General features: G+C 38.9%; 1 protein-coding gene across 1 annotated transcript in view; it reads right to left on the bottom strand.

The window, feature by feature from the left end:
• Nucleotides 1-24969, bottom strand: part of DGKQ (diacylglycerol kinase theta) — a 2194335-nt gene that overhangs the window by 654244 nt on the left and 1515122 nt on the right. The window contains exon 13 of the mRNA XM_044059107.1: nt 10106-10256. Within this exon, the coding sequence (XP_043915042.1) occupies nt 10106-10256 (151 nt within the window). The remainder of the gene's footprint in view (nt 1-10105; nt 10257-24969) is intronic.

Below are 24969 nucleotides of genomic sequence, written 5' to 3'. Positions count from 1 at the left end.
CTTGAGAACCAGCATTTTAAGCTTCTCGCTAAACATACAACAGAAAGAATTTCCCACACTGTGGGTCAGCCATTAGGGAGGAAGAAGGTGAAAAAGGTGCAACTGGAATTTTCCACTGTCTAGCTTCTGCCAGGTGTTTTTCCCAGGTTGTTACAAACCCAGAGGCTCACCTGCCTGTGTTGTTGGATTTCTCTGCCACGACCGTGTTGGAGGCCAGTGAGGATCCAGTTGGCAGCACGTCTGAAGAGGCTTTGCAGGTGTCCATCTCGAACGTTCAGGGGGAATCACGGTTGATTTTTTCCAAGGGGCCTATGGAAGTTCCTCTGTTTTTAGCTGGGGAAGAACTTCCTGCTACGGTTCTCAACTGTCATCCTGGGTCAAAGCCTTCTCAGTATTTTGGTGTGGACATTCCCTTAAAAAAAGAAACAAAAACTTAAACATGTTTCTTCTGCTCCTAGTGATCCACAAAGTGACTGGCAGGCCTTTACTCAGGGGCTATTTACTGTTTTAATGTCATTAAAGCCTCCTCAAAGGATTTCGGTTTCTGTTCCTCCTTGGTCTTCTACTCCCTCAAAATGGCCTAGAGAACAGGGTTCTTCTGAGGATGAGTCGGATTCTGATGACAATTCCCTGACTTCTTCTACTCAGATCCCCTCTCATTTGTACTATGGGTCAGAGGAGGAGGAGGAGGAGGAGGAATCTAGTAGTCCTGATGTTCCTTTCGAGGAAATTTCCTTTGGAGATACACTCTCTAGGATGATGGATGTTTTTTAAGTGGAATTGTGCTCAGGTGTCTGGTATCCATAAGAGGTACTATAAGCTGCTGCAGTTGGAATCTCCTCAGCTGCGGCTATTCCTCCAATTTGGCTGTTTTGCTGGATGCTTTTTCAATGCCTCTCATGTGTTTGATTCTCTGCTCCCTGCTCCCAAGAAACTTGGCAGGCTTTATAGGGTGCCATAGGATTCCTTTTTATATAGATGTCCAGCTGCTGACCCCTCTGTAGAGTCTGTAGCCTCTGATAAAATGTCTTGGTTGCTTCCTTCGCCCAAGTTGTTGCCTTCTGACAAGGGCAGCAGAGCTATGGAAAGGCTGTGTAAGAAGATTTACACGTCTGCTACCCTAGTTTTTAGGGCAATTAATTATTAGACCCATATGTCTAAGTATGTGTTGGCTCTTCTTTCTCAGCCCTGTCAACTTATTTATGATTTTCCAGATTCTGAGGGTACAACTTCTGTTCTTTCCTGGCTAGGGACTTCCTCTCATTGTTCTTCATTCTATTAAATGTAGTTATGATGCAGCAGATGCCTTTTCTAGGGCTGCTGGTTTTGGTTCAGTGATGAGGAGGAATTTTTGGCTGGGTCTCTATTAGAACACTAAAGACACTAAATAATGAACAGCCTAAAGGCCGAAAATGCCGGGCCTCGAAATCGCATTTGTGGGGGGCTGCACCCCCACAACCCCTGCTAATTATATATACCAACTCTAAGATCGCACTACAGTGAGGAAAGGGCAAATATTCTGATATTCACTGTACTGCGATCTCACAAAAAGCACATTGTTGAACATCATTTCTGAAGTTTAGGCCATTCGATGTTTAGCATCTTCGATTTGGTAATAGGAACCCTTTTTGGCTTAGGCTTCAACCTATTTCCGATGCTATTAAGGCTAAGTTGATGGATGCTCCTCTGGATTCTAAACTTTTGTTTGGGGAAGCTGCTGCTGGTTTGTTTAAGTCACTTCAGGATAAGGGTAAGGCCTTCCAGAAGCTTAAACATGAGTTTGTTTCTCCTGTGCCTAAATTTCACAGAAACTACCCCACTAAGCCTGCCTTTGTTCATAGGAAATCCCACCCTCCTACTAAAGGTAAGAAGAGTGGCAAATAGGCTCTTCCTGCTAAGGCTCCTTAGTTTTCAGGGACTCTGAAGCCTTCCTTTCCAGACAAACCAGGTGCTGTATATGACAATCCATCACTTCCCAGCCACATTCCTCTTTCTTCACCTTTCTCTTTCTCTTCCTGTTTGGCTTCAGATCACTCAGGATTCTTGGGTTCTGTCAATCATTTGTAAGGGGTACTTCATGGTGTGGAAATCCTGTCCTCCTTTTATGGGCATTCCTCGGCCTCCTCGGGAACAACTTCTCTTTTTCCCAGAGGTTCTTCAAAATCTCTTGTCTCAGGGCACTATTCAAAAGGTGCCTGTGTCCCAGGGACATGGTTCTACTCTAGACTTTCTAGTGCCCAGGAAAGAGGGCACTTGGAGACCTATTCTAAACCTCCCTCATCTAAACACTTATTTTTACAGTGCCTTCCTTTCAGATGTTGCCCCTTCAGATCTATATGATGTCTCTGAATCTCAAGGATGCTTATCTCCATATTCTGACCCATCCTCCTTTCAGGAAGTTTTTGCATTTCTCTATTGCTTTCTGGCATTTTCAGTTCTCTGCTTTGCCCTTTAGCCATTATACTGCTCCAGGGGTGTTCACCAAATGCCTTGATCCTGTGATTGCTTTTTGCAGGCTTCAAGGGATCCAAATATTTCCTTAGTTGGATGACATGTTGATTCAGGCATCCTCTCCACAGATCCTTTTGCAAAATCTTCATTTTGCCATTTCTGTTCTTCAGCACCTGAGGTGCACTACAAATTTAAAAATAGTCTTCTCTGACTCCTTCTCAGGACATGTTTTTCTGGGTTGCAGGATTCAGACAGTGCCAATGCTAGCTTCCCTGCCCCCTCCAAAGCCTTAACTCTTCACGTCTTTCTTTCACACTCTTCTTCCTCTGGTTCCATTACCATCAGGGAGTTTTTGAGAGCTCTGGGTTTCATGTCATCCACCATTCCAATGCTCCCTCTGGCCAAACTTCACATGAGAAAGTTTCAGCGGTTTCTGAAGTCAGTGCAGCTTCAACATGCACATCCTCTAGACTTTGTAGATCCTTTTCTTTCTTGTCTCAGACTGGAACTTCACTGGTGGATTCAGCAGTTGTCTCTGAATGAATCCAGGGATCCCATTTCTTCTCCCTCTTCCCTATCAAGAATTGTTCACAGACGCTTCAGACATGAGATGGGGGGGTGACATTTGGCTCCCTAAAAGTTCAGGGGGTGTGGTCACCTCGTCAGCAGAGGGAGCACATCAATCTCAAAGAGATGAGAGTTCTTCTGCTGGATCTTCAGGCCTTTCATCCTCTTTTCTCTCCACAGCATCTCAAGGTATTCACAGACAATACCATAGTGATGTAGTATATTAGCAAACAGGGAGGAACGAGATCTTATCTTCTTTGCTGTTTGGCACTTTTGGTATGGGATCTTGCTTCAAGTATCAAGTGACTCTTCAAGCAGTTTATATCCCTTGCAGTCAGAATATTGTGGCAGACACTCTGAGCAGGTCCTTAACTAAGTTCCATGAATGGATGCTTCACAGGGATGTGTTTCTGGACATTATCCACCAGCGGTGTACTCCTCAAGTGGATCTTTTTGTCTCCCCTCTGAACAGACAACTTCTTATGCTCTGGTGTAGAAGGTGGATGTTTATGCATTCCTCCCCTTCCTCTCATTCAGAAAGCCTTATTCAAAATTCAACAGGATGCTCCCAAAATCTTGTTGGTGACTCCCTTTTGGCTGTGAAAGCACTGGTTCCCACGTCTTCTGCATTTAGCCAGGGGAAGTCATCAGAAGTTGCCTCACAGGATGGATCTACTCTCACAAGACAAGGGATCTCTCATCCATCCCCAGCTGTCCACGCTTCAACTGACACTGTGGGTGATAGGATTTTGATTCCTCATACACACCTTTTTTTCTGAGGAAATGCTGCAAGTCCTGCAGGAGGCCAGGAAACCTACAAGTAGGAAATCATACTTATCCAAATGAAAGACATTTTTATTTGGTGTCTCTCTCATAACCTGGACCCAGTTATTGTGGATGTTCCTTTGGTTCTCTCTTATTTGTGTGAGTTGCTCAAAGCTGGTTTGGCCTATTCTTCTACTAAGGCCCACTTATCACCTATCTCTGCTTGTCTGCCTTTTTCTCCTCCTTTAGCTTCTAGATTTGAAGTGAAACAATTTTGCATCTTAATTTTGTTTTGGAGAAGTTGACTCGGGCTCCTTTTGAGCTTGCTGCTTCTTCTTCTTGCAACACTGTCCCTGGAAGATTTTTCTTTTGTCGGCTCTTACTTCTGCCAAATGGGTGTCTGATTTACAGGTCCTTATGGCTTGTTCTCTTTTTTTGATCTTTCATGAAGACAGACTGTCTTTGCGCACTAACCCTTCTTTTATGCCTAAGGTGGTTAATGAGCTATCACTTAATCAGTCTAGTTGTTTTCCCTCCTTCCAAACTGAAAGTGAGAGGGTGCTGCATACTTTGGACATGCATATACAACTCAGGGATTATTTGGATAAGACTAAGGCTATTAGAAAATCTGATTAGTTATTGGTTTCTTTCCATCCTAGACCTTTGGGACTTGCTGTATTCAAACAAACTATTTCTTCTTGGATTTCTAAGGCTATTTCTTTTTGTTACACTATTCATGGCAAGAGCCTTCCCTCTTCTATCAAGGTTCATTCTACTAGAGCTGTGGCTTCTTCTGGTACTTTTTTCAAGGGTTTAGATACTAATTATATTCCTGAAGCAGCTATCTGGATTTCTGTGCATACCTTTACCAAGCACGACATACTGAATGGTATTTCTAGAGCTAGGGCTGGTTTTGCTATTGTCACTCTTCATGGCTTTTTAGGGGACACTCCTGCTCCTTCCCCCTCCCTAGTTTCCTCTTAAGCTTTGTCACTCTGCCATATGTTAAGAATACTGTAGCAGTGAAGGTAAGGACATAGTACAGTAGTGTAAAATCTTATCATAATGGTAGATGTCCTTACCTTCAGTGCTGCAGAATTCACTCCCTCCCTCCTTCCCCTAGTCCTTTGCCTTCCTGGATGTACAGTTTACCTCTTGCCTTCCTTGGACTGGTGTTCCTACTGGGGCAATCAGTTCTGACTATGGTAGGATTGAATGTCACCTCTATGCTCTATTCTATGCAAGGCGTGCTTGGGTGATGTTCAGAGTACCTTTAAAGCAACAGGACTCTTTGGTAGACTGACCAGACGTCAAGCTTCCACTGTAGGGAATCCCATATATTAAGAATACTGCAGCAGTGAAGACAAGGCCATCTACCATTATAGTACGATTTTACAGAACTGTACTTTCAACAAATTTACTAAATGAAAATCATACCTGCCTGAAAACTCACAGTGCAAATGGTTCCAACATACTATAACAAATTAACAGAAGCAGCCAGTCAACACAGGATCTGTACAAAAAATACAGACAACACACCTACAAAGGTTCACATTATTTAGTAACAAATGACATAACCTTTACAAATTGCTGTACAGTAGACTCCCTCTTGTCCGTTCTCACTGGGACTCCCTCTTATCCAGTCTCACTGGGACCGGACCTTAGGCTGGATAAACAAATGGCTAGTTAAATCAGAAAAAGCATAAAAAATAGCACTGATAGGTTATAAATCAGCTAGAATAACAGGATTTGTGTTAGTATGCATTTTTGTAATGAATATGAAATCTAAAACTCAAAATGTCTGTCATTATTTAGTCCAGAATAGGCAGACGTGTTGTTCTTCTCTGTTGTCTTTTGCTAGGAATATGGCAGAAATGTGATGGCTGGTTAAAGAGAAGCTGGATAAGAGGGAGTCTACTGTATAAACATCATTGCCTTTTCTCCAACTGAAATTAAAGACAACAGCAGAAAGCACAGTCGTCTAAGTAAAGTTACCATAACAGGAGATGTTCGAGTTATCACTACTGCAGTAGCCTTAGCTATATGGGTTATATCCTGCCAAGGATATAACAGCCAGCCAGAGCCAGCTTCAGGGCAACTTCCATGCACCTAAACTGTCTGGCAACTTGGGCAGAGTTGATTAAAAGGAAATTGGCCACCAAGCCCTTCACAGCTTTCCTGCCAACAGAGAGAGAGGTAGATGGAGCTCTGAACATCACAATACTAGAAATAACAAGAAGTAAATAACCTCACCCTGGAATAAACAACAAACCAAAAAAAAAATATGGGGGGGAATCAGCCACTGCAGCAGTGATCATTCAGGCATTTACTGTTATGGTAATTTTACTTACACAACTGTACTATATTCATAACATCAATCATTGCTACATTAGCCTTAGCTATATGGGTAGATTACCTTAGCTAACTACATTTGGGAGGTGGAAGGAGAAGAGACCAGAAGCCCCTGGAAAATGGTTCTTGCAAAGCCTGATGTAAACCTAGAGAAGGATTCAAACTTACAGTGCTTTGTAAATTGTGTACAGACCAATTTGCAGCTTCTATAATACTATTACTAGAATCTAACCTTTTCCAAAAAGCCATAAAAGAAGCCAGGCCCTGGTAGACTGGGCCTTGACCCTGCCTGGAATACTTTTATTGTGTTGAATATAACAAATGGTAAGAGCTTTACACAATCATTTGGAAATATTCTGTTTTGACACAGGTTGTCCCTTCTTTTTACCTTCACAAGAAATGAACAAATAATCAGACTATCTGAAAGATTTAGTTCTGTCAAGACAACACCGGACTTGTCTGTGGACATCCAATAAATGGAATATCCTTTATCCTTCCTTTTTGAGCTCAGGAAAGAAAATGAGGAGATGGATAGTTTGCCTTAAATTAAATTTGGAAACCACTTCAGGGTTAAAGAGGTATTGGTTCCCAAAGAAATCCTGTTCCTGTGGTAAACGAGTTAGGATTGCCTCACCATAAGAGCCTGCAACTCAGATACCCTTCTTGCAGGGATCAGAGCAATCAGTAAAACTATCTTCCATGTTAAGAGCCTCAAGTTGGTCAGGTTAAGATGTTCAAATGGAGCAAGGGTTAACTTCTCTAACACAAAATTAAGATCTCAAGGAAGGGCCACAGATTTTCGTGGATGCCTCTTGTGCAAAACCCCTTCCAAAAACATTTTGACATGAGAATACATTGAATGAGGATAATCCATGGGCAGACATGCTGAAATTGCCAATAAATAGATAACCCTTGATAGAGGAGTAAAAATGGCCATAGGATAATAACTCTCACAAATATTGTAAAAACAGAGAACAACTAGCCCTGAATAGGTGCTGGTTATGTTGCTGCCACCAACTAGAAAACCCTTTCTATTTGCTAATATATAATTTTCTAGTTCCAGGCCTTCTTGCCTCCATTAGTACCTGCTGCATGTTCTCAGTAAATGGGTGCCTAAAGGAAATTCAGACCCTATCTTCCATGCAGTCAAATGAAGTTGACTGGTGTTGGGGTGTATCAAATACCCCTATTCTTGTGTGACTAGATTCAGTTTGTGAGAAAGTTTGTGGAAATTGCCTCTAGCCATTTCCAAAAGAAGGGAGAACCATGGCTGACTGGGAAAGAAGGGAATCACCCCAATGATCTTAGGGGTGTCCTTCTGAATCTTCAGAAGTACCTTGGATATCAGAGGAGAGGGAGGGAAAGCATATAAGAACATTCCTGTCCAAGGAAAAGAAAAGGCATCTGCCTTCCAGGCCTCCTTTCATTGAATGCTGGAGCAGAATCTTGCAAGCTGATTGTGTAGACAGGAGGGCAAAGAGGTCTACTTGAGGAACTCAACACAGATGTATCAAATCTTGGAAAGACCCCTGATTTAGTTTCCATTTGTGCAAGTCTGCCTTTGTCCTGCTCAGAATGTCTGCCACACAGTTTTGCTCGGACAGAATGCAGGATGCCTGTAGAGTGATATTGTGTTGCAAAGCTATATCCCAAGCTAACATGGCTAGTCTGCAGAGGGGGTATGACCTGGCTCCCCCTTGCTTGCTGATATATCAAAAGATGATTTACAGAGTTGAGTGCCTTGATTAGGGAAAGAATCTCTTTTATATTTAAGTTCTTGCATCTGGTTGTGGTGTTCCACATACCTTGCACTTTTATTCTTCCAGAAACTGCTCCCCAAGCAAAGTCCATGCCATCTGTGGTGACTGACTGCTTTGGAACAGGAAAGAAGGTGAGACCTGGACTTGGGGATATATGTTGTCTCCACCAAGGGATTTCCCTTCTAACAAACCCCAGCACTGGGATCTGAAAACACAAGGGATGTTGGTGCTTGGACCAAAGAGACTTGAGATACCACTCTACCTTTCTCATGTGCAGTCTTGTCAGGGGTATCATGAGAATCATAGAATGCATGAGATCTAAAAATCCTAACATATTCCCTCAAAGTTACCAAAGTCTAAAAGGAAAATCCTTGAAACAGATCTGAATATATATCTGTTTTTTTTTCCTGTAGAAAAAAAACTCTTTGAACTGTGGTGTCTAGCTGACATCCCAAAACACAATCCTGTGAGGAGTCAAGAACGACTTTAATATGTTCTCTTGGACTCCCAGCTTGTGTAAGAGATTTCTCACCCAAGTGAGAGATTCCTGACACTTTGCAAAAAACTCTGCAAAGATAAGCAACTTGTCTAAATATGGACAAATGTGGATACCCTATAATGAGCTATTACTGAAGGTAGATACTTTCTAAACACTCTTGGTCCATCCAAAGGGTAAGGCACAGAACAGATAATATGACCCAGACAAACAAATCCTTTAGAAATGGCTAAAGTCTGAATGAAAAGGAACGTGATAGTAAAGCATCTCTTAAATCTAATGTTACAAGGAAACTTGAGTGATGGTGAGGCTAGAAATTGGGCCTCTTTCTTGTGGAAAACAAGTAGTAAATGCCAATAAAACCTAAAAGCCTTTAAAAGTCACTTTTTTCACAGACAAACACAGTAAAATGCACTTTAAAACACTTTATCAGACCCACAAATTAAAATAAACACTATTTCTCAATAGAAAAATGTTTTTCAGTTACATTAAATAACTTTTAAACTGACAAGAAAAAAATATCGCTCTTGTTTAAAAATACAGTACAATCTCATGACAGTCCATTTTTACTAGATGTAAAATAATGAAGAGGAAAGCATTAATAATAAACAAAAATTACTGAATTAAAATTTTTCTTACCCTAAAGGGAACTTGTCTGCCCAACAAAGGAACAGCACAAGCCAACCATTGATCCTTAAAAGACTCTGAGGGGCATACTCTTTGGTGGCAGAAAAGCTCTGAAGGGCTTGGTGCCCAGACTTTTCTTTTAGTCAAGCTGCCAGACAGTTTTGCTGCCCTGAAGCTTTGGAAGCCAGCCGGTTGTTATATACTTGCCAGGATATAACTCATATAACTAAGGCTATTGCAGTAGTGATCAATATGATGAACATCGTAATGATCTTTATCTGTTTTTACAAATTTTTAACTGATTTAATGAACTTAGTGGCATAGGTATAACAAGAGGTTTCGCTACGGTGTGGTGAAGGGTGCTCAGGGGCATGATCTGCAGATGCTGATGGGGAAGTAGCGTAATATCTTATATTCTATTCATTGTCATGCCTGCAGCACTTTGTGTGTGGTATTATAACAACTTTAGCAAGACACTTGTCACATGGCTTTTTTTTTTGCTCTTCCTCCAAAAAGAAAAGCACAACTAAGTTTGGGGTTGAAACAGCCATTACTAATGCTCAACATCAATACTGCTAAGCACTAGCTAATGGGAAAAGTTAGGCCATTTGCAGGCTTACACTTTACTAAATCCATGAGTAACTGTGAAGTTTGAAACATGTATGGGTGTTCAGTTGTGTATATTTCCAGATATTCCTTTAAAACAGCAGCATCCTTAGAATTTTCTGCTACAGAAGCTGGAAGGACTTACTACTCTCAACATACTCTGTTCTCCACATCTGTTACTACTACACTATATTTATCATAAACAAGGGTAGGATTAGCAGTATATTTTATTCACACACACACACACACACACACACACACACACACACACACACACACACACACACACACACTCACTCACTCACTCACTCACTCACTCACTCACTCACTCACTCACTCACTCAGTGTGGACATTGACAGTGGACCCTGGAAACAAAACACTGTGAATAAATGTACTAATCAAGAGAAATTAATGTATTTTGCTTTAACGGATGACCTTTATGTACGTATGATGGTTTGAAATCAAGACCTTAACACTTACGCTTAATGTATAAATGTTGCACGAGGAGGTCATAATATTCTTCCTTATTCAGGTGCACAGGAAGGCCGTTTATCAGCATATTTACCTGGACAACAGAATTCTTGTTCTCTACTATATAAAATCTTGTCTGATTCATTTGCCTAATTGATGTCTGTAAAGAAAAAACAGTATACATTTATTCAAAAGAAAAAAGTAAAAAAAAGACAGTTTCTGTCAAAGTACTTACCAAGTTATGGAAGAGAAATATTGTGAGTGCTGCACATCTTTCTCCACAATCAGACTTAAGACAAGTCCTCACAGGTGGGAAATGTAAGCAGTAAGTCTGGTAATGGATAAAGATGACAGCACTGGTCAGAAACTTAAAACAACTCTAGCTATAATTTACTGTTAAATTCCATCAAACAAGCCCCCCCACATACCTCTGAATATAAAACAGCATCACCTATCTCTCAGTCTGTTTTCTTGTTTCTTTCAGGTTTGCATATTTATTTTACATTTAAATATGTCAGTTTGATTGTAGGAATGGACCGATTTAAATATGATTTCTTCATGAACTCAAGTACTACACAAGTATTAATTTTGGGTTTATATCAAAAGATCAAAAGTGTAAAATATCGAATGCAAGAACATAAAATTTCTAACCTTGAAACCTAATAACTTTGAAAGCTGAGAACATCGAAAACAGAACCTCTGAATAGCAATGGTCGGCCATCTGCACATCCGTACAACCTGAACTAATAAACTTATCAAACAAAACCCACACTTGTGCAATCGTCACAACACTATCCAGCCACTAAATAACACTAAGCTGCAAACATGTATGTGAAGTAGTCTAATGTGCACAACTGAAAATAATGTTAAACGCAATAGCAGCAAAGCAGCAAACAATGATAAGCACACCATGCACAATGACTAAAGTATTTACATGACGTGGTACGCTTTACCACTGTAATCGCTACTCTACAGTGTTAAAAGTGCAGCTATTTATTTATTTTTTATTTTACATTTGTTGATACTATATACAATTTAGCTATTTTATGCAAAAGAACATATTGAAATAAATAGTTAGATATTAAGATATAAGAGATAGTCCAAATTAGTTGAAAGACAGGTTCAGCTTCTGCATTCATGAATTCAACAGCAGTATACTCTGACCTGTTACACATTACATTCTCAAATCTCTTGTCACCTTTCACTGTTTTTATATTTCTTGGGAGACGTAAGGCAACCTGATCGCATTAAAAGCCGCATATCATTAACCCTGTTCTGCTCCCTAACAAGGACGTTGATTATGGATGGTATATCGACAATGCATCTTCCTAGTAGACAGCGAAGACGCATGTACAATCCCTCCACATAATTCTGAGTTCTGGGTAGTGAAAGTTCATTTAGGGCATGTACATTCCAGAATTCAACTGGAAACATCGGTGGGAAACGATTAATACTTATGGTCTGTGTCTGTTGCTTCCTAGGACAACCTGCAACATAGACTTCAGAAAACTACAGCAGTAACTCTTTGTCATCAGGTATCTCACAAATACACCAAAATGCCTCACCTATGTCTTCTACATTCAAGAATGCAAAGGCAATCAGCCGTTTCACATCTAACTATAATGCAACATTCCTCCCATACACACTAGCCAGCCCAAGGGATTGTACCTTTCTCCACACTGCCTGTGTGAAATGGAAGAAGCATCCCTTGCTGACTACAGATGAGAAATTATGCCTAACACTTTTAATGGCAGCCAACTCAAAGTCTGTCAGTATGTACTTAATGTTATACTGTAACTGTATGGAGGACAGTAACTCATGCAAACATTCCCACAGGAAGTTATATGCCTTATAGGACTTCTTCAACATTAATGAGAACACTAGTGGCAAACATTTTGTTGAGTCCCCAAATGTCACCAGGGCATGAATTGTGTACAGTTGCCTACATAGTCTACCTTTTGTTAGGAATATACCATCCATAAACCATATTTGTGTACTGCACAAATCTCGCAGATTTTCCTCTGTGGTAAACACCAATACATGTATATTGGTATGAATGTCTGCCCTCCGTGCTTGTATAAAGGTGCCGTGTTTTAACGGACATTTAGCTGTGTCCACTGCACCACTATTACCAGCCACAACCTTATATGTTCGCATCTTCTGTCTCCTAACCCTATTAATCTGTTGCAGCATGGACATCCTAGACGGCAATGACATGAGTGTTTCAGCAGATGTACTACCCACCACATCATCCACCAGTAATGCTGGCGTACTCGTACTGCACCTTGCACTTTCTTTAAAATTATGGCAGGCTCGAAATTTCTCTACTTCCACCACATTGGGAGCATGCAGGTGACCAACAGACTTTAATAAGCATTCCCTGCCCACCACAGTTTCTGTTATAGCCCTAACTCTACATTTCAGTATGAACTTATATTTACAGCACCAGCATGTTTTCTTTTTAATGGTTTTCTCTGCATTATACAGATATCCATCCAGTTCTAACCTTTCTGACCTCTTCTGAGACATTACACAGTCATATATTGTCCCTAGTACTCCTGGAGCAGTAAGATAAGCAGTGGCAGCCATGTTGGTATTCGGTCACAGCTAAGCACACAGGGAGCGGACATGGAAGGCTTACTTTTATAGTGTGTAATTACAACACATACTAATACTTTTAAGGTGCTTAATGAGAACACATCCTAATATGTGTATGAGTTCTTTGTATACCAGCACATCTTTACTGGTTTTGGTGCTACACAATCGTAGTTCGTACCATATGTTATGTATATGGATCACTTCACAGTAACGTAAGGGTGTCTGTATTCAGGAAGGCCAGCTATGAGGATCCGGGGTTTCTGTTTTCGATATTCTCAGCTTTCGAAGTTATTAGGTTTCGAGGTTAGAAGTTCGATGTTCTTGCATTCAATATTTTACGCTTTCAATCTAGTGATATAAACCCTTCATTTTCAATACCTGAATCATTTCCAGATAGAAGTTGGGATTTAAATTATAACTTGAGCCATTTAGTGTCTGCAGTGTCAGGACTTCTTCTATGAAAATACTAAAAAGCCAGTACTCTTCTGGGACATAAGTGTGTAAAATGGGGACATGTTTACCCATGTACACCCATTTCACAAGGTGCTTCTGTCTCTCTCTCTCTCTCTCTCATAGTTTACGGCTCTGACTTTTACAAAGCCTTCTATTGCAAATCAAATAAGGCATTGCAAGAGAAGCAAGAGGTGGCTTCATCCTTTTCATCTAAACACAAAATGTATCATTTATGCACCTTGGGCTATGTTATATCTGTCTTGTTGAGAGCAATGTTGCCAAATATTGGCAAAACTGTTTTCTGTAAAGTGTTACATCCCACAGTTTTTGGATGGAGCCATGCCTCCTGTCCCCTGGGTAGGTTATTTCTCAACATTCCTTTCTTAAACATACTAATGCCAAGAATGCACCACTTAGAGCAAAAGCAGACATTTCACCAAACTATCCTACTCAGCAAAATATAGTAGAATGGACTGTTCACTGAGCCTCTTATAACTTGTCAGCGCAAGCAATCATTTGCAAGCCTGCTGCTCACAAACGCAAGGTTTCCATGATGAGGTTGTTGAAGATTAAAGTATAGCTGACTGAAGCACTCACATTAACAGCAGAGTTCAAAACGGTGAATGTTTCTGCAGCAAACAACAGTAAATGTGTTGCTTGTAGCAGTCCATTTGGGACAAATGTTCCTGTTAAGAGGGTTAAACTTCATTATTTAACTTTGTGCATAGTTCTGTCTGTTTCTATTAAGTTAAATGTTTATTGGGTGTTTTAGGGGTGTGTTTGATTTTTTTTTTGTTTGAGGGTTTTCATTAAAACAAAAAGTCTTTTAAAATGTGACATACATTCCATTACTAATGATAAAAAAAAAACTCTATAAAGGATCAAACTGCCAAACATTAAGTATGTACATGTATCACAAAAGCTGGCAATAGAGATTTAAAAAAAGCTGTCATATATAACAGTTGGAACAATGAATTCTTAACATAATTGTAACACTTTCCATATTATCTTGGAATGTGAATGGTCTCCCAAGCATACACAAAAGGAAAGAACATATAATTACATTAAGAATTGCAGACTGCAAATAGCAATGCTACAGCAGACACATTTGGAAAGAACTGAGCACGTGAATTTGATAAAAATTGGATTTTAGGGTGGATATTAAGCAGAATATCAGGGACAAAGGAAAAGACAAGTACTTATATTAATTGCCAAAGGAGCTCTAATACGGACAGAAGAGGAAAACATAATAATGGCAGATTTGGGTACTAAGGGGCTAAAGGTGAGGGATGAGGATTACATTGGCATGTATTTATATTCTGCCTAAAACTGGTATTATGCAGCTTAAAAAAAATGGTAGAAATAATCAGCTTTCAGTAGGGAATATTATTTGTAGGTGGGGACTGGAATTTCATTTGCAGCAATGAGGCTGTACCTGGGAGGCCTAAAAGGGAAAATATAACAAAAGAAGGTAGATTTCTGAAGAAATTTATGAAAATATTTGGTATGGAAACATTAATTCAGTAGTAGAAACTCTGAAACAATTTCCATATTATTCCCCAAGGTACAATAACTGGGCTAAACTAGACAGATATTATATTTCACAAGACTATTTGCATTTAATTGAGAACTTTGACACATATCCATAACTATTTCAGATCATGCACCAATAATTACTAAGATAAAAATGTAGGGTAATGATCTGTTAAAAGAGAGGAATTAAAAGAATGGGTAGTGGAAATAATCCAGGAGTTATTAGGGAAGACAGAAAGTATTACAGAATTTACAGCTAGTGAGTGGGAAAATGAAAGTGGAGTTTAAAAATAGGATAGAAGTAAAAGAAAAAGAGATAGGTTTAAGAAGTAACAAGAATTATTTAGAGGGGCTGGCAAAGGTTAAAGTATTATAGAATAATGGGATCTCATAGAAACAGAAGATGTGGAATTATAGAGTGCTAAAGAGAAAATAAGGGAGTACCCAGATAATATGCATCAGTTTAGAAAGATCACTGTTAAGCAACTGTTTTTAATAAGAACGCCGCAGCATGAAAACTTTTGGCACAATGACTTATGTGACAAAAAGTAGATAAGGATTATTGCCAGACTTAGGGAGCCTATAACAAGAAAAATAACCATAGATCATGTAAAAGCATTTTATGAGCATTTGTATAAAGCAGAGAAACAGAGAAATCACGAAAAAGCACAAATGTAAACATTTATGGAATACTTAAATATACCAAGGTTAGAGGTTGATGAGACTCAACAATTAAGAGTTAAGATAGGAGAAGATGAGATAAAAATAGTGACATATCCAATCTGCAGGAAAGTCTCCAGGAAAAGATGGTATTCTGGAAGGGGTTTGGAAGCTAGGAGAGATGAAAGTGATCTGAGAGGTTTTATTTAACCATATTTTAAAAGGAGGGGAAGCACCAATATCCTGAAAAAAGCTGTGGTGGCTGCAATACCTAAATACAGTAAAGGCCCATCAGCTCCAGCTTCATAAATGCGTTTATGTTTATAATGGCTAAAAGAATGGCAAAAGTGTTGCTAACACTGACAGATATGGATCAGTGTGGTTTTGTGCAAGGAAGGCATCCATTTGACAACATTAATGGAAAATATATATATATATATATATATATATATATATATATATATATATATATATATAGCTGTGGTTAGTGGGTCTTGAAGAAGAAAAAGCATTCAACAGAGTGAGGTAGGATTTTATGAGTAGGGCAATGGAAGCATTTGCATTTACTGATACAATAATAAGGTTAATTAGGGGGATATATGAGGGATCAGAGGTAAAAATAAAAGTGGGAGGGTTCCTCTCTGATAAGTTGTGTCTGAACACAGAAATAGGGCAGGGGTGTCCTCTTTTACCTTTGTTACTTGCACATATTAAGAACAACTGGCAAAGAAAATAAGGGATTCAGAAATTCAAGGATGCAGTTGGTATGGTATTCAAGAACAGCTGGCTTTATTTTCAGATGATATTATTTTATGCCTGATAAAACCAGAAAAGGACAGCTCAGTTTTGTGGGACCTTCTGAGACAGCTTCATCTTTTGGGATATAAAATTAATGAAGATAAAACAAAGGATATTGTTGTAAATTATGTATCTGCATATGAACTGGTTCAGCAATACCCATATTTAATGGGGCATAATAAAATTAAGTATTTAAGAGTACGGGTTAAAATAGACACTGTTATGGCAGCTAGTGATATGTGGGAAGAGTCTAACCTTGTTATGGCAACTAAGGATATGTGGGAAGACACTAAACAAAATATAATACAAAAACTTAGAAACTGGAAGCTCTTGCCTATGGATATAAATAGCAAGATGCACAATGTAAGCATGTTTGTAGTCCCTTTAGTTTTAAACACAAATCAGGCATATTTTTATCAACCACAGTAGAAGTTACTAATAGTAATTAATAAAGAGTTCAAGAATTTTATTTGGTATGATAAAAGAGCAAGAGTCAAGTTAGGTAAGCTGATTCTTCCAATAAACAAAGAGGTATAGGATTACTTGATTTGAAGGGAGATTTAAAGCTACACAATTAAGGCTCATATATATAAAACAAGCAGAAAGCTACAATTCAAACTGGAAAGGGATGATGATGATGATGATGATGATCAAGTGGGGGGAAATTCAAGAAATAAGGATTTTGAATGCAAATCCTTGTGGCAAATAGTAACAGTTGTATAGAACAGTATATTCATAAAGTAGCAGGAAGTATTCAAAGAACAAAGCCAACTCAGGAATGGAGAAAGGAGAGTCTGCCTACAGGGATGACTGCAATTTGGGGTACAGAGAATAAACAATAGGGGATGGATTTATTGTAAGAAGCTGGCAATGGAACTAAGCTATTGGGAATAAATAATTAGACAGGGAAAAATAACAGAATGGGAAGAGGCCAATAAGACATTTGGAATGCAGGAGAGAGGTTGCTTTCCCAATCAGGGATTGATATTAGAGTACAGGCAAAGAGAAAATGAAAGGAGAATCTTAAGTGAAGACCTGCACTGTTTTGAGTTTTTAGCTGAATCTAGAATAGAAGCTGCTGTTAAAAAAAGAGATAATCACTACAGCATATAAAATATTGTACAAGAACTATAAGAATTAATCAGAGGAGGTCAGGAAAGATTGGGAAGTCAAATTAATCAATTCACAAAGAAACAATGGGAAGACATATGCATGGCTCCCAAATATGTAACGAAGTATGGAAGATTTAGGATTTTTGCCTGGAAGTATTTGAAATGCTACTTTTATAACCTAGGGAGACCCCAAAGAATTTTTCCATAGGTAGATGGTGAATGTTGGGAGTGTAATGGAGAAAAAAAAGAGGTAGCTAGTTACATATGTTTTGGGAGTGTAATGATTTGGCAGACTTTAAAAATGTCCTACAAAGTACTCTGTCAAGAATACTGGGCAAATAAATGAACGTAACTAAGAAAATTATTTTTTGAGTTGGGATACAGGATCTGAATTGCTTTGACATAGTAAGGCCTTGTTAAGTTTAATTCTTTTGGCGGCCACAAAATCAATTACTAGAAAATGGAAGGAAGTGTGATCTTTAGAAAATGGTAGGAGTAAATTATGTAGGAAAAAAATGGAAATTGTAGGAACAATGTATGTAGAAAAATGTTCTGGAGGAGAGATGATGTTTAACAGAAGGCTGGAACTAATCAATTTATATAATACTGGATGACTGACTATACTGTATAGAGCAATATATGTGATGTATAATGTTTGTAAATGTGAGCTTGTTAATATGGTTTGATTACTTTTATATAAGTGTAAATTTGCCTATGTCACAAGTGATAATTTAATAATGGTGTTAAAGACAAGAATAATAACTGGGTTTTTCACACCTTACCCAGTCTCTGGCATGGATCCCCACGTGGTATCCAGATTCCTGGATGAGGCCTTTTTTGGTCTAATGTAATACACCAAAGAACTCAGGGTTTCAAACTGATATAGATTATTTTTCCTCATTTCATCTAGTGAGGTTATAACTTCTGTCTTTAAATATGAAAATTAACCACAGATAAGCATGTTTCAAGTGTAACTATGGTCAAAGATGGCGAATTCTGTAAAAAGTAGTTATATAAACACTGCCATATGAATCTGACCAACCACGTACAATTACTTATACTCCCTGAATTTTATGGGAGAGCATGTCACCTAACCACTACAACACACCTTCTCTTGAAGACATACTGTTACACTGTGTCTCACCTGAATGCACCATTCTTCTTCAAACAGCACTACTAGCAGTAAATAGTAAACAACTGCACACCATACATAAGCAATTCCTGGAAGGTGGAAACATTTCAAAATAGTTCATTCTGAACAATATTAGTATATCCTGTTCCCTTCTGAGACTAAAAGCCATGTTTGTCAGGTTATAACAAGTGCATACATTCAATACCAGGTAAGTCTCATATACAATCTCTGCACAGTGAATTGTCTCGGTCCTTATCAATCCTAGCAGACATCTTGCATAGTTGTCCTACGACAGGGCAGTGCAGTGTCTCAAAACATTGCTACTTTATAGTGTCGTTTTTACAGTTCACTCCTGGGTGCCTTTTGTGCAGACTGTACTTGTTCCCCTGTTTTCCAGAGGGGGTTTCAACAGGTACTTTGGCTTCTGCCCATATGTCAGACAAGCTGCAGGTGAAGTGGTTACAGTTGTGAATGCTGTGCGACATTGAATCTGTCTGTGAATGCACTCTGAAACAGACTGGTGTTCTATACAGCATAGAGTTATGTACCTTGAATCCACTAAGTTCTGAGAGAGACTCCATCTCATTTGTGACTCTGATATAAATATAGTAGACAACTAAAGAATGAATGAATGAATGAAAGAATTTAATAAAATTATCTAAACAGTTTTACAAAGTTACAAAGTCTACTCAACAACCTGGACCCCACTTTCTTGGAGAAATTCAACAAGCATCTGCTCTTAATTTCTAACCTCTCTTCACAAAATATTAAAACAAGTAATATCCCTTCCTATCAAAAAGTGAACTGAACTGTTTTAAAGTCCTTTCTGAAACCAGCTTACAAAAATGGATTATGCATAGATACGGACTGCAAGCTTTTACAAGTATTTGACTGAGACAGTCTGTCAAGCTATACTATACTCGGTTTCTAAAGAGAAACAGGTACATACCTACTTTCACGGTAAGTAGTGAAGTACATGTCTAGATCATATCTGCAATGAAATGGCATTGGTAACACCAGCTAAATGGCTCCCAGTCATAGATGCACCATACTATTAGCATCACTAACCAACAAACAAATAAATGTTCTCCTTCTTTTTTGCAGGAAGCCTTACACACAAGATAACTTCCACAAGTTAAGATCGCTTTCTCCTTCCGTCCCAGTCTTCAAACCATGAAAAACAACTTTGCAATACTGATCATTCTTTCTCAGTGCTAGCACCAATATCATACGAAACACTATCACTCAGCTTAAAATACATTATGACATTCATCAAATCCCATTCAGAGATGAACAAATTTCTACTTAAAAAGGCAAAATAAAAATTCTAATTAAAGAGTGGAATCTCTTAGCACATATACAATCAGCATTTACTACACTTGATTTCAGCCAAAAGGCCAAGAAGATCCTCCTCACATTGTTTTACATTACAAGCAACTATCCATGATTATGTAACAATTTATCCTGTTCCCTACCACCGCCTTCATCTTCTACCTTACTTTAACCATTTACATATTTTTAAACAGCTATAACTAATTCCTACTTCTCCTATCCCACTCCTGTCTCTACTCTATGCCCTCTAGACAAGAACTACATAAACTAGAAACATTGTGTTGTCATTAATTAAGACTTTTCTACAAACCATTTTCACAACCATTTGCTCGCCTGTGAAAAATACAACTTTACACATTGTCTATTCCTTTATCTGCTTGTCCTGATATTGTCTATAGCTGTCCCTATGCTGAACCTGAAATGTTCTAGTGTGATCAAATACAGAAATAAACAGACAAATTAAGATGTTCCAGCTATCCGTGTGCAAATGAGGGGGTTTCATTGGTAATAATTTGGTGGGTAATACATTAATCTAACTCATTTTTAAGCTTGCTACAAAGCAACAGGAGATATTTTTTCTGTAAAAGAAATAGAAGTTGCTCACTAAAAGCACCACTTGACACAATACCAAAAGGAACGTATCTTTGAGCACCACCTCAGAAAGGCAAATACTAATGAGACATCTTTTCCTGCAACACCACATATATTCCTACTCTTGACTATGGCTGGGTCTGGGAGCTTTATAAAGGTGAACATATTACTACATTCCACTTGGTATTAAATGCAAACAACTGGTCTTCAAATAGTAACATGGATGTGAATTTAAAAGGTTCTTGTTTTAGACAGTAAAGGTTTTATGAACACAGCTCACCCTTTTGTTTAATGTGAAGGAATGCTACCAGTTACTACAATGTTTCTTAGCAGTTTACGTATCTTGAGCTATATATTATACTCCAACGTGTTAATAGCCAATAATCATGATACAGTGGCAAATTCAATTTCACATTCTTGAGTATGGGAGCAACCAGGGGTGGCTCGTGCTATAGGACTGCAGCCCTCCCACCTGTGAAATAAAGTCCCCAGTCCTTGCAGTCCCCGTAGAACTAAAAATGAAAATAATAAAAGATCTCTCGGACTGAACGCATGCGTGCTTAGTTCCTGGCTGCTGTGTTAGGCAGACCAGAACACCAAGCACGCATGCTCAGGCATTCCTGAGCTGCAGACTGCTCAGTCAGGCAGTCCAGATAGGGAAGGGAGTAAACACCTCCCTTCCAACCCAGAGATCTGTGCGGTGACGACCGCACAAACCAGACGGTGTCCAGACTGTGGGCGATGCAGTCTGGACCAATAGCAGGAGGCTCCAGCCTCCTCACATCTCACGGGAGAGTATGCGCGGGCTATAGGATCATGCCAGCATGGAGGACCGAGAAGCTGCAGGATGGATTTGTTGCATGCCAGCCCAAGGAGGTGCAAGATCGGATCGCCTGGCTGTGAGACAGGTAGGGTGTACGATCGGGAGGTGTGTGTGTGTGTGTGTGTGTGTGTGTGTGTGTGTGTGTGTGTGTGTGTAAAATGCCCCACTCAGTGAGTACTTGTGGCTAAATGAAGCTAAGATGTTACAACCTAAGGCTAGTATTGGTATAGGTCACATTTTGAGAATTACATCTCTAGCTAGACTGGTTACATTATGAGCGAGACAAATGTTTGTTAGAAATAGGCTAATAATAGTATAAATGAACACATTTTGAGCGTTGTTTTTCTCATTTTAAACCAAACAGTGCACTTATACCCCTTTTGTACTGGTTATCTTTCTTGGGTACATCGTCAGACATTGATTAGTATGGACAGAAATGTGTTAAATCTGCATATGTTTAGGGAAACATATGATAACTTTAATCTTTAAACATTGTTCTAAAACATTTGTCAAGATTAAAGGGCTTTGGACTGGCATTTCTTTATTTGTTCTGGTATCCTGATATGATAATTTGGGTGTTAGGTCACTTTTGTTAAATGCCCATTTTTTATTATTTTTTTTCAATTAAGCTAGTGTGCACAAGACAGTATGCAAGAATAAAACCTTCCCGGGTTCTTTTCTGTCACTTTCCCGCACTAGAAAACAACTTTTAGACAAGAAACAAGACTTGTGCTCGAGCTGCCTAACAACAACTTCAATGTGCATTAGCAGAGGGATCTGTCAACATGAACTTTAACCCTTTCATGACAGAACACACACAGTTTAAAAAAAAAAACGAAATGCAATTTGGCTGTTTCTTTTTTTCCCTTTCTCTTCTCGGCTTTGTGTTAGTGAAGTGCTTTGCACCCAATTCTATGCAGAAGTGGGTGTGTCCATAATGACTGACAAGGGAAACGGGTGGGGAAATGATATATGTTAATTTCCGTTTGACATCTTGAATGTCTCACTCGTACCTCTTGCATACTGATAATGTTGAGCGCCATTCAAGAAACGTAACGGGCAACTGCAGGCATTACATAGTATGGGATTTCTTTAAGTTGTACATTAAGATGTGATTTTGTACTGTTAACAAAGCATGAAAGTCGCATGCCTTGATAAACTGTAAAGTAAGGAAATCCTGTGGTATGTCATGCAGTGTATGCCCTGTTTTTTGTCTGTCTATTGTGCTAAGAAAATATACTGCTCACTAATTGATACACCATGTGCAATCAACTACAGTTACAGTGACATTTTAGGGATACAAATCTATTTAGTCCACTAGCTTTAATGGCCACAATGGCACAGTCACGAGAGTATGCAGTATCTACAAGAGATATGCAGTTATCACAGAACTTGAGACTTTTGTCTCCATGTGAAGAAACAAGACTGTAGAGCATGCATTTTGGGATAAATGTCAAGCCTCACTCCATGGCTGTATTCACATCACACTGCATGCTATACAACAGACAGATTGATATTAATGCCAGCACATGCATAACTATGGCTACAGAGAACTCAGGATACCTGTTGGTGGTGCTTGAACCCTGTACCTTCACGACAGGTAGCAAGAGCCTGAACTCCCTACCTACTACCCTTTATGCAACCTTTGGAGATTTTTGCCTCATATTTTGTTCTGTTCTGTTCCTTGTAAAATCTGTGGTTTCTGAGTGCTTAATCCCTTAAATAGTTGATGGTACAGTGGTAGCATTGTTGCCTCACAGCTTGAGGTTCTCTGGTTTGATTCTTGGCTAGGGTGCTTTCTGTGTGGACTCTGCATATTCTCTTAGCTTTTGGGTGGGTTTGCTTTGGGGTCCTCCCATGTTACAAAGACATGTGTCTGCAGTATTTCTCCCTGGGTCTCTGCTGAAAATTGGCTTTTGTTCCAAGTCAGACTTTTCTGGTTAACAAATGTTAAATAAATAAAATTGACAAGCATTTGAATTTCAGATTTCATATGCTTCAGGAAGTACATAGTAACGCAAAACCTTTTATTCTAGCAATTTTCTAAGTTTATAAGATGACTATTTGAAATTTGTCCCTATTTTTGGGACTGTATTCCCCCATTATTGGTTTCGTCCAGGTTTTTTGTGCTACGGTTGAGAGCTACGGTGAGAACTGAATTCACTGAATATGTTTGAGGGCTGTATTCCCCCATTACTGGCTTTGTCCAGCTGTTTTGTGCTAAGAGGTTGACAGCTATGGTGAGAACTGAACTGACTAAATGGTAGCCATTTAACTTTCAGTCTTCCTTTCGCAAAACAGCTGATTTGGCATAGTGGTATGTTGCTCTGACTGTTCTGCACAGTGTCCTGGGTTCAAGACGTGGCAGTGAAATGTATGGTGGTAACCCAGCATTTTATTCTAGCAACTTTCCAAGATTATACAAGCAATGTTTAAAATGTGTCCCTGGCTTTTGTCCCTCCCAATACATTTTGGCTTTTTCCAGATTTCTTGTGCTGCAAAGTTGAGAGATCCAGCTGAGTGTCGAGTAGATTTTACAAGGAGCTGAGAGCTGCAAGGGAAGAGACGTTTAGTGCTGCTTATGCTGAGTCTGCTTGCATTGTTAATAGCACAACAGGTTGTGTACTTGCTTTTGATGCAGAAGGCTGTGGGTTCTACTCCCACAGTATGTAAATGCATTGCTGATATTGCACTGTTGTAAACAGGGTGGATGCTGCCATCTTGAGAATGTCCTCTTTGTCGAAGATACCTAGTAACTATGAACCCATCTGTTATTTTCCATCCATTCTCTACTGCAATACTACTAGCTTATTTTTTTAATGTAATATAGGCAATTTATTCCTCAAAGGCAACAGGCACTTTATCTGTAGATGAAACAATGAAATATAAAGTTGTTTGCTGGCAGCAACCTCTTCATTAGTTACAGATCTTTTTACTGTGAAATTATTTAAATGACATTTACTTCTACAGAGATTGTGCATATTTACTGGTACTCATGGATTGTAGAAGTTTGAGTAGACTTTTATGATGGAAATGCTCTCAATTGAGGAGTTTTGTCATTATTGGTGCATGCATTTTGTTTCATTGTTTACTGGAAAAAATGTTCAAAACAATAAATTTAAAACACTCTCTAACAACTGTACTGTATTATACAAGGAATATAATTCAATACAGTCAGGAAGTTGCATCACAGAACACATGTACAAGGGGCATATCATTTGAAAATAGCCCAAAGTTAATATTTGCCACTAGCCAGATGTATTTTCTTTGAATGTGGGTTTCAATGCTGTTTCAATGAATGTGAGTTTCAAGGATAGAGAAATTTTAATGCTAAGTCTGTTTTCATTGTGAGACTGCATTGCTTTATTTAGCAGATGCCTTAGTGTTTGTGCTGTAAAATGCAAAATAAAACTTTCAAATTAAGTCCAAATCATCACAGAAGTAAAGCAGTATGCACATTAGTGTTTATGGTAAATGGGGTGAAATAGCCAAGTAATGGGACATTGGAATGGCTGCAAGGGGTGGCTCCATTCGACCATGATTTTGTGAGGGGGAAGGGCGGCAAACCCCTCTCAACTGTCCAGATTTTCACAGAATGAATAGATTTCTGCTTATTTTTGGTTTGTTCCTCATAAAACTTGTGGTTTTCTGGCAAATCATTTAGGAATTAAGTCACTAAACAATGACAGACATTGAGTTTCAGACTTCATAACCTTCAGAAAAATACATGCTAAAGCAACACCTGTTATTCTACCAACTGTCTCAGTTTATACAAGAGTCATTTTTAGTACTGTATGTTTTCCCAGTATATTTGGCCTTGTCCAGATTTCCTGCATTAACA

The sequence above is a fragment of the Protopterus annectens genome, chromosome 17.part0 (assembly GCF_019279795.1).
Source record: "Protopterus annectens isolate FY-2018-M chromosome 17.part0, PAN1.0, whole genome shotgun sequence".
Classification (NCBI taxonomy): Eukaryota; Metazoa; Chordata; order Ceratodontiformes; family Protopteridae; genus Protopterus; species Protopterus annectens.
The sequence above is the reverse complement of the archived record's forward strand: the minus strand, read 5'-3'. Positions and strand labels throughout refer to the sequence as shown.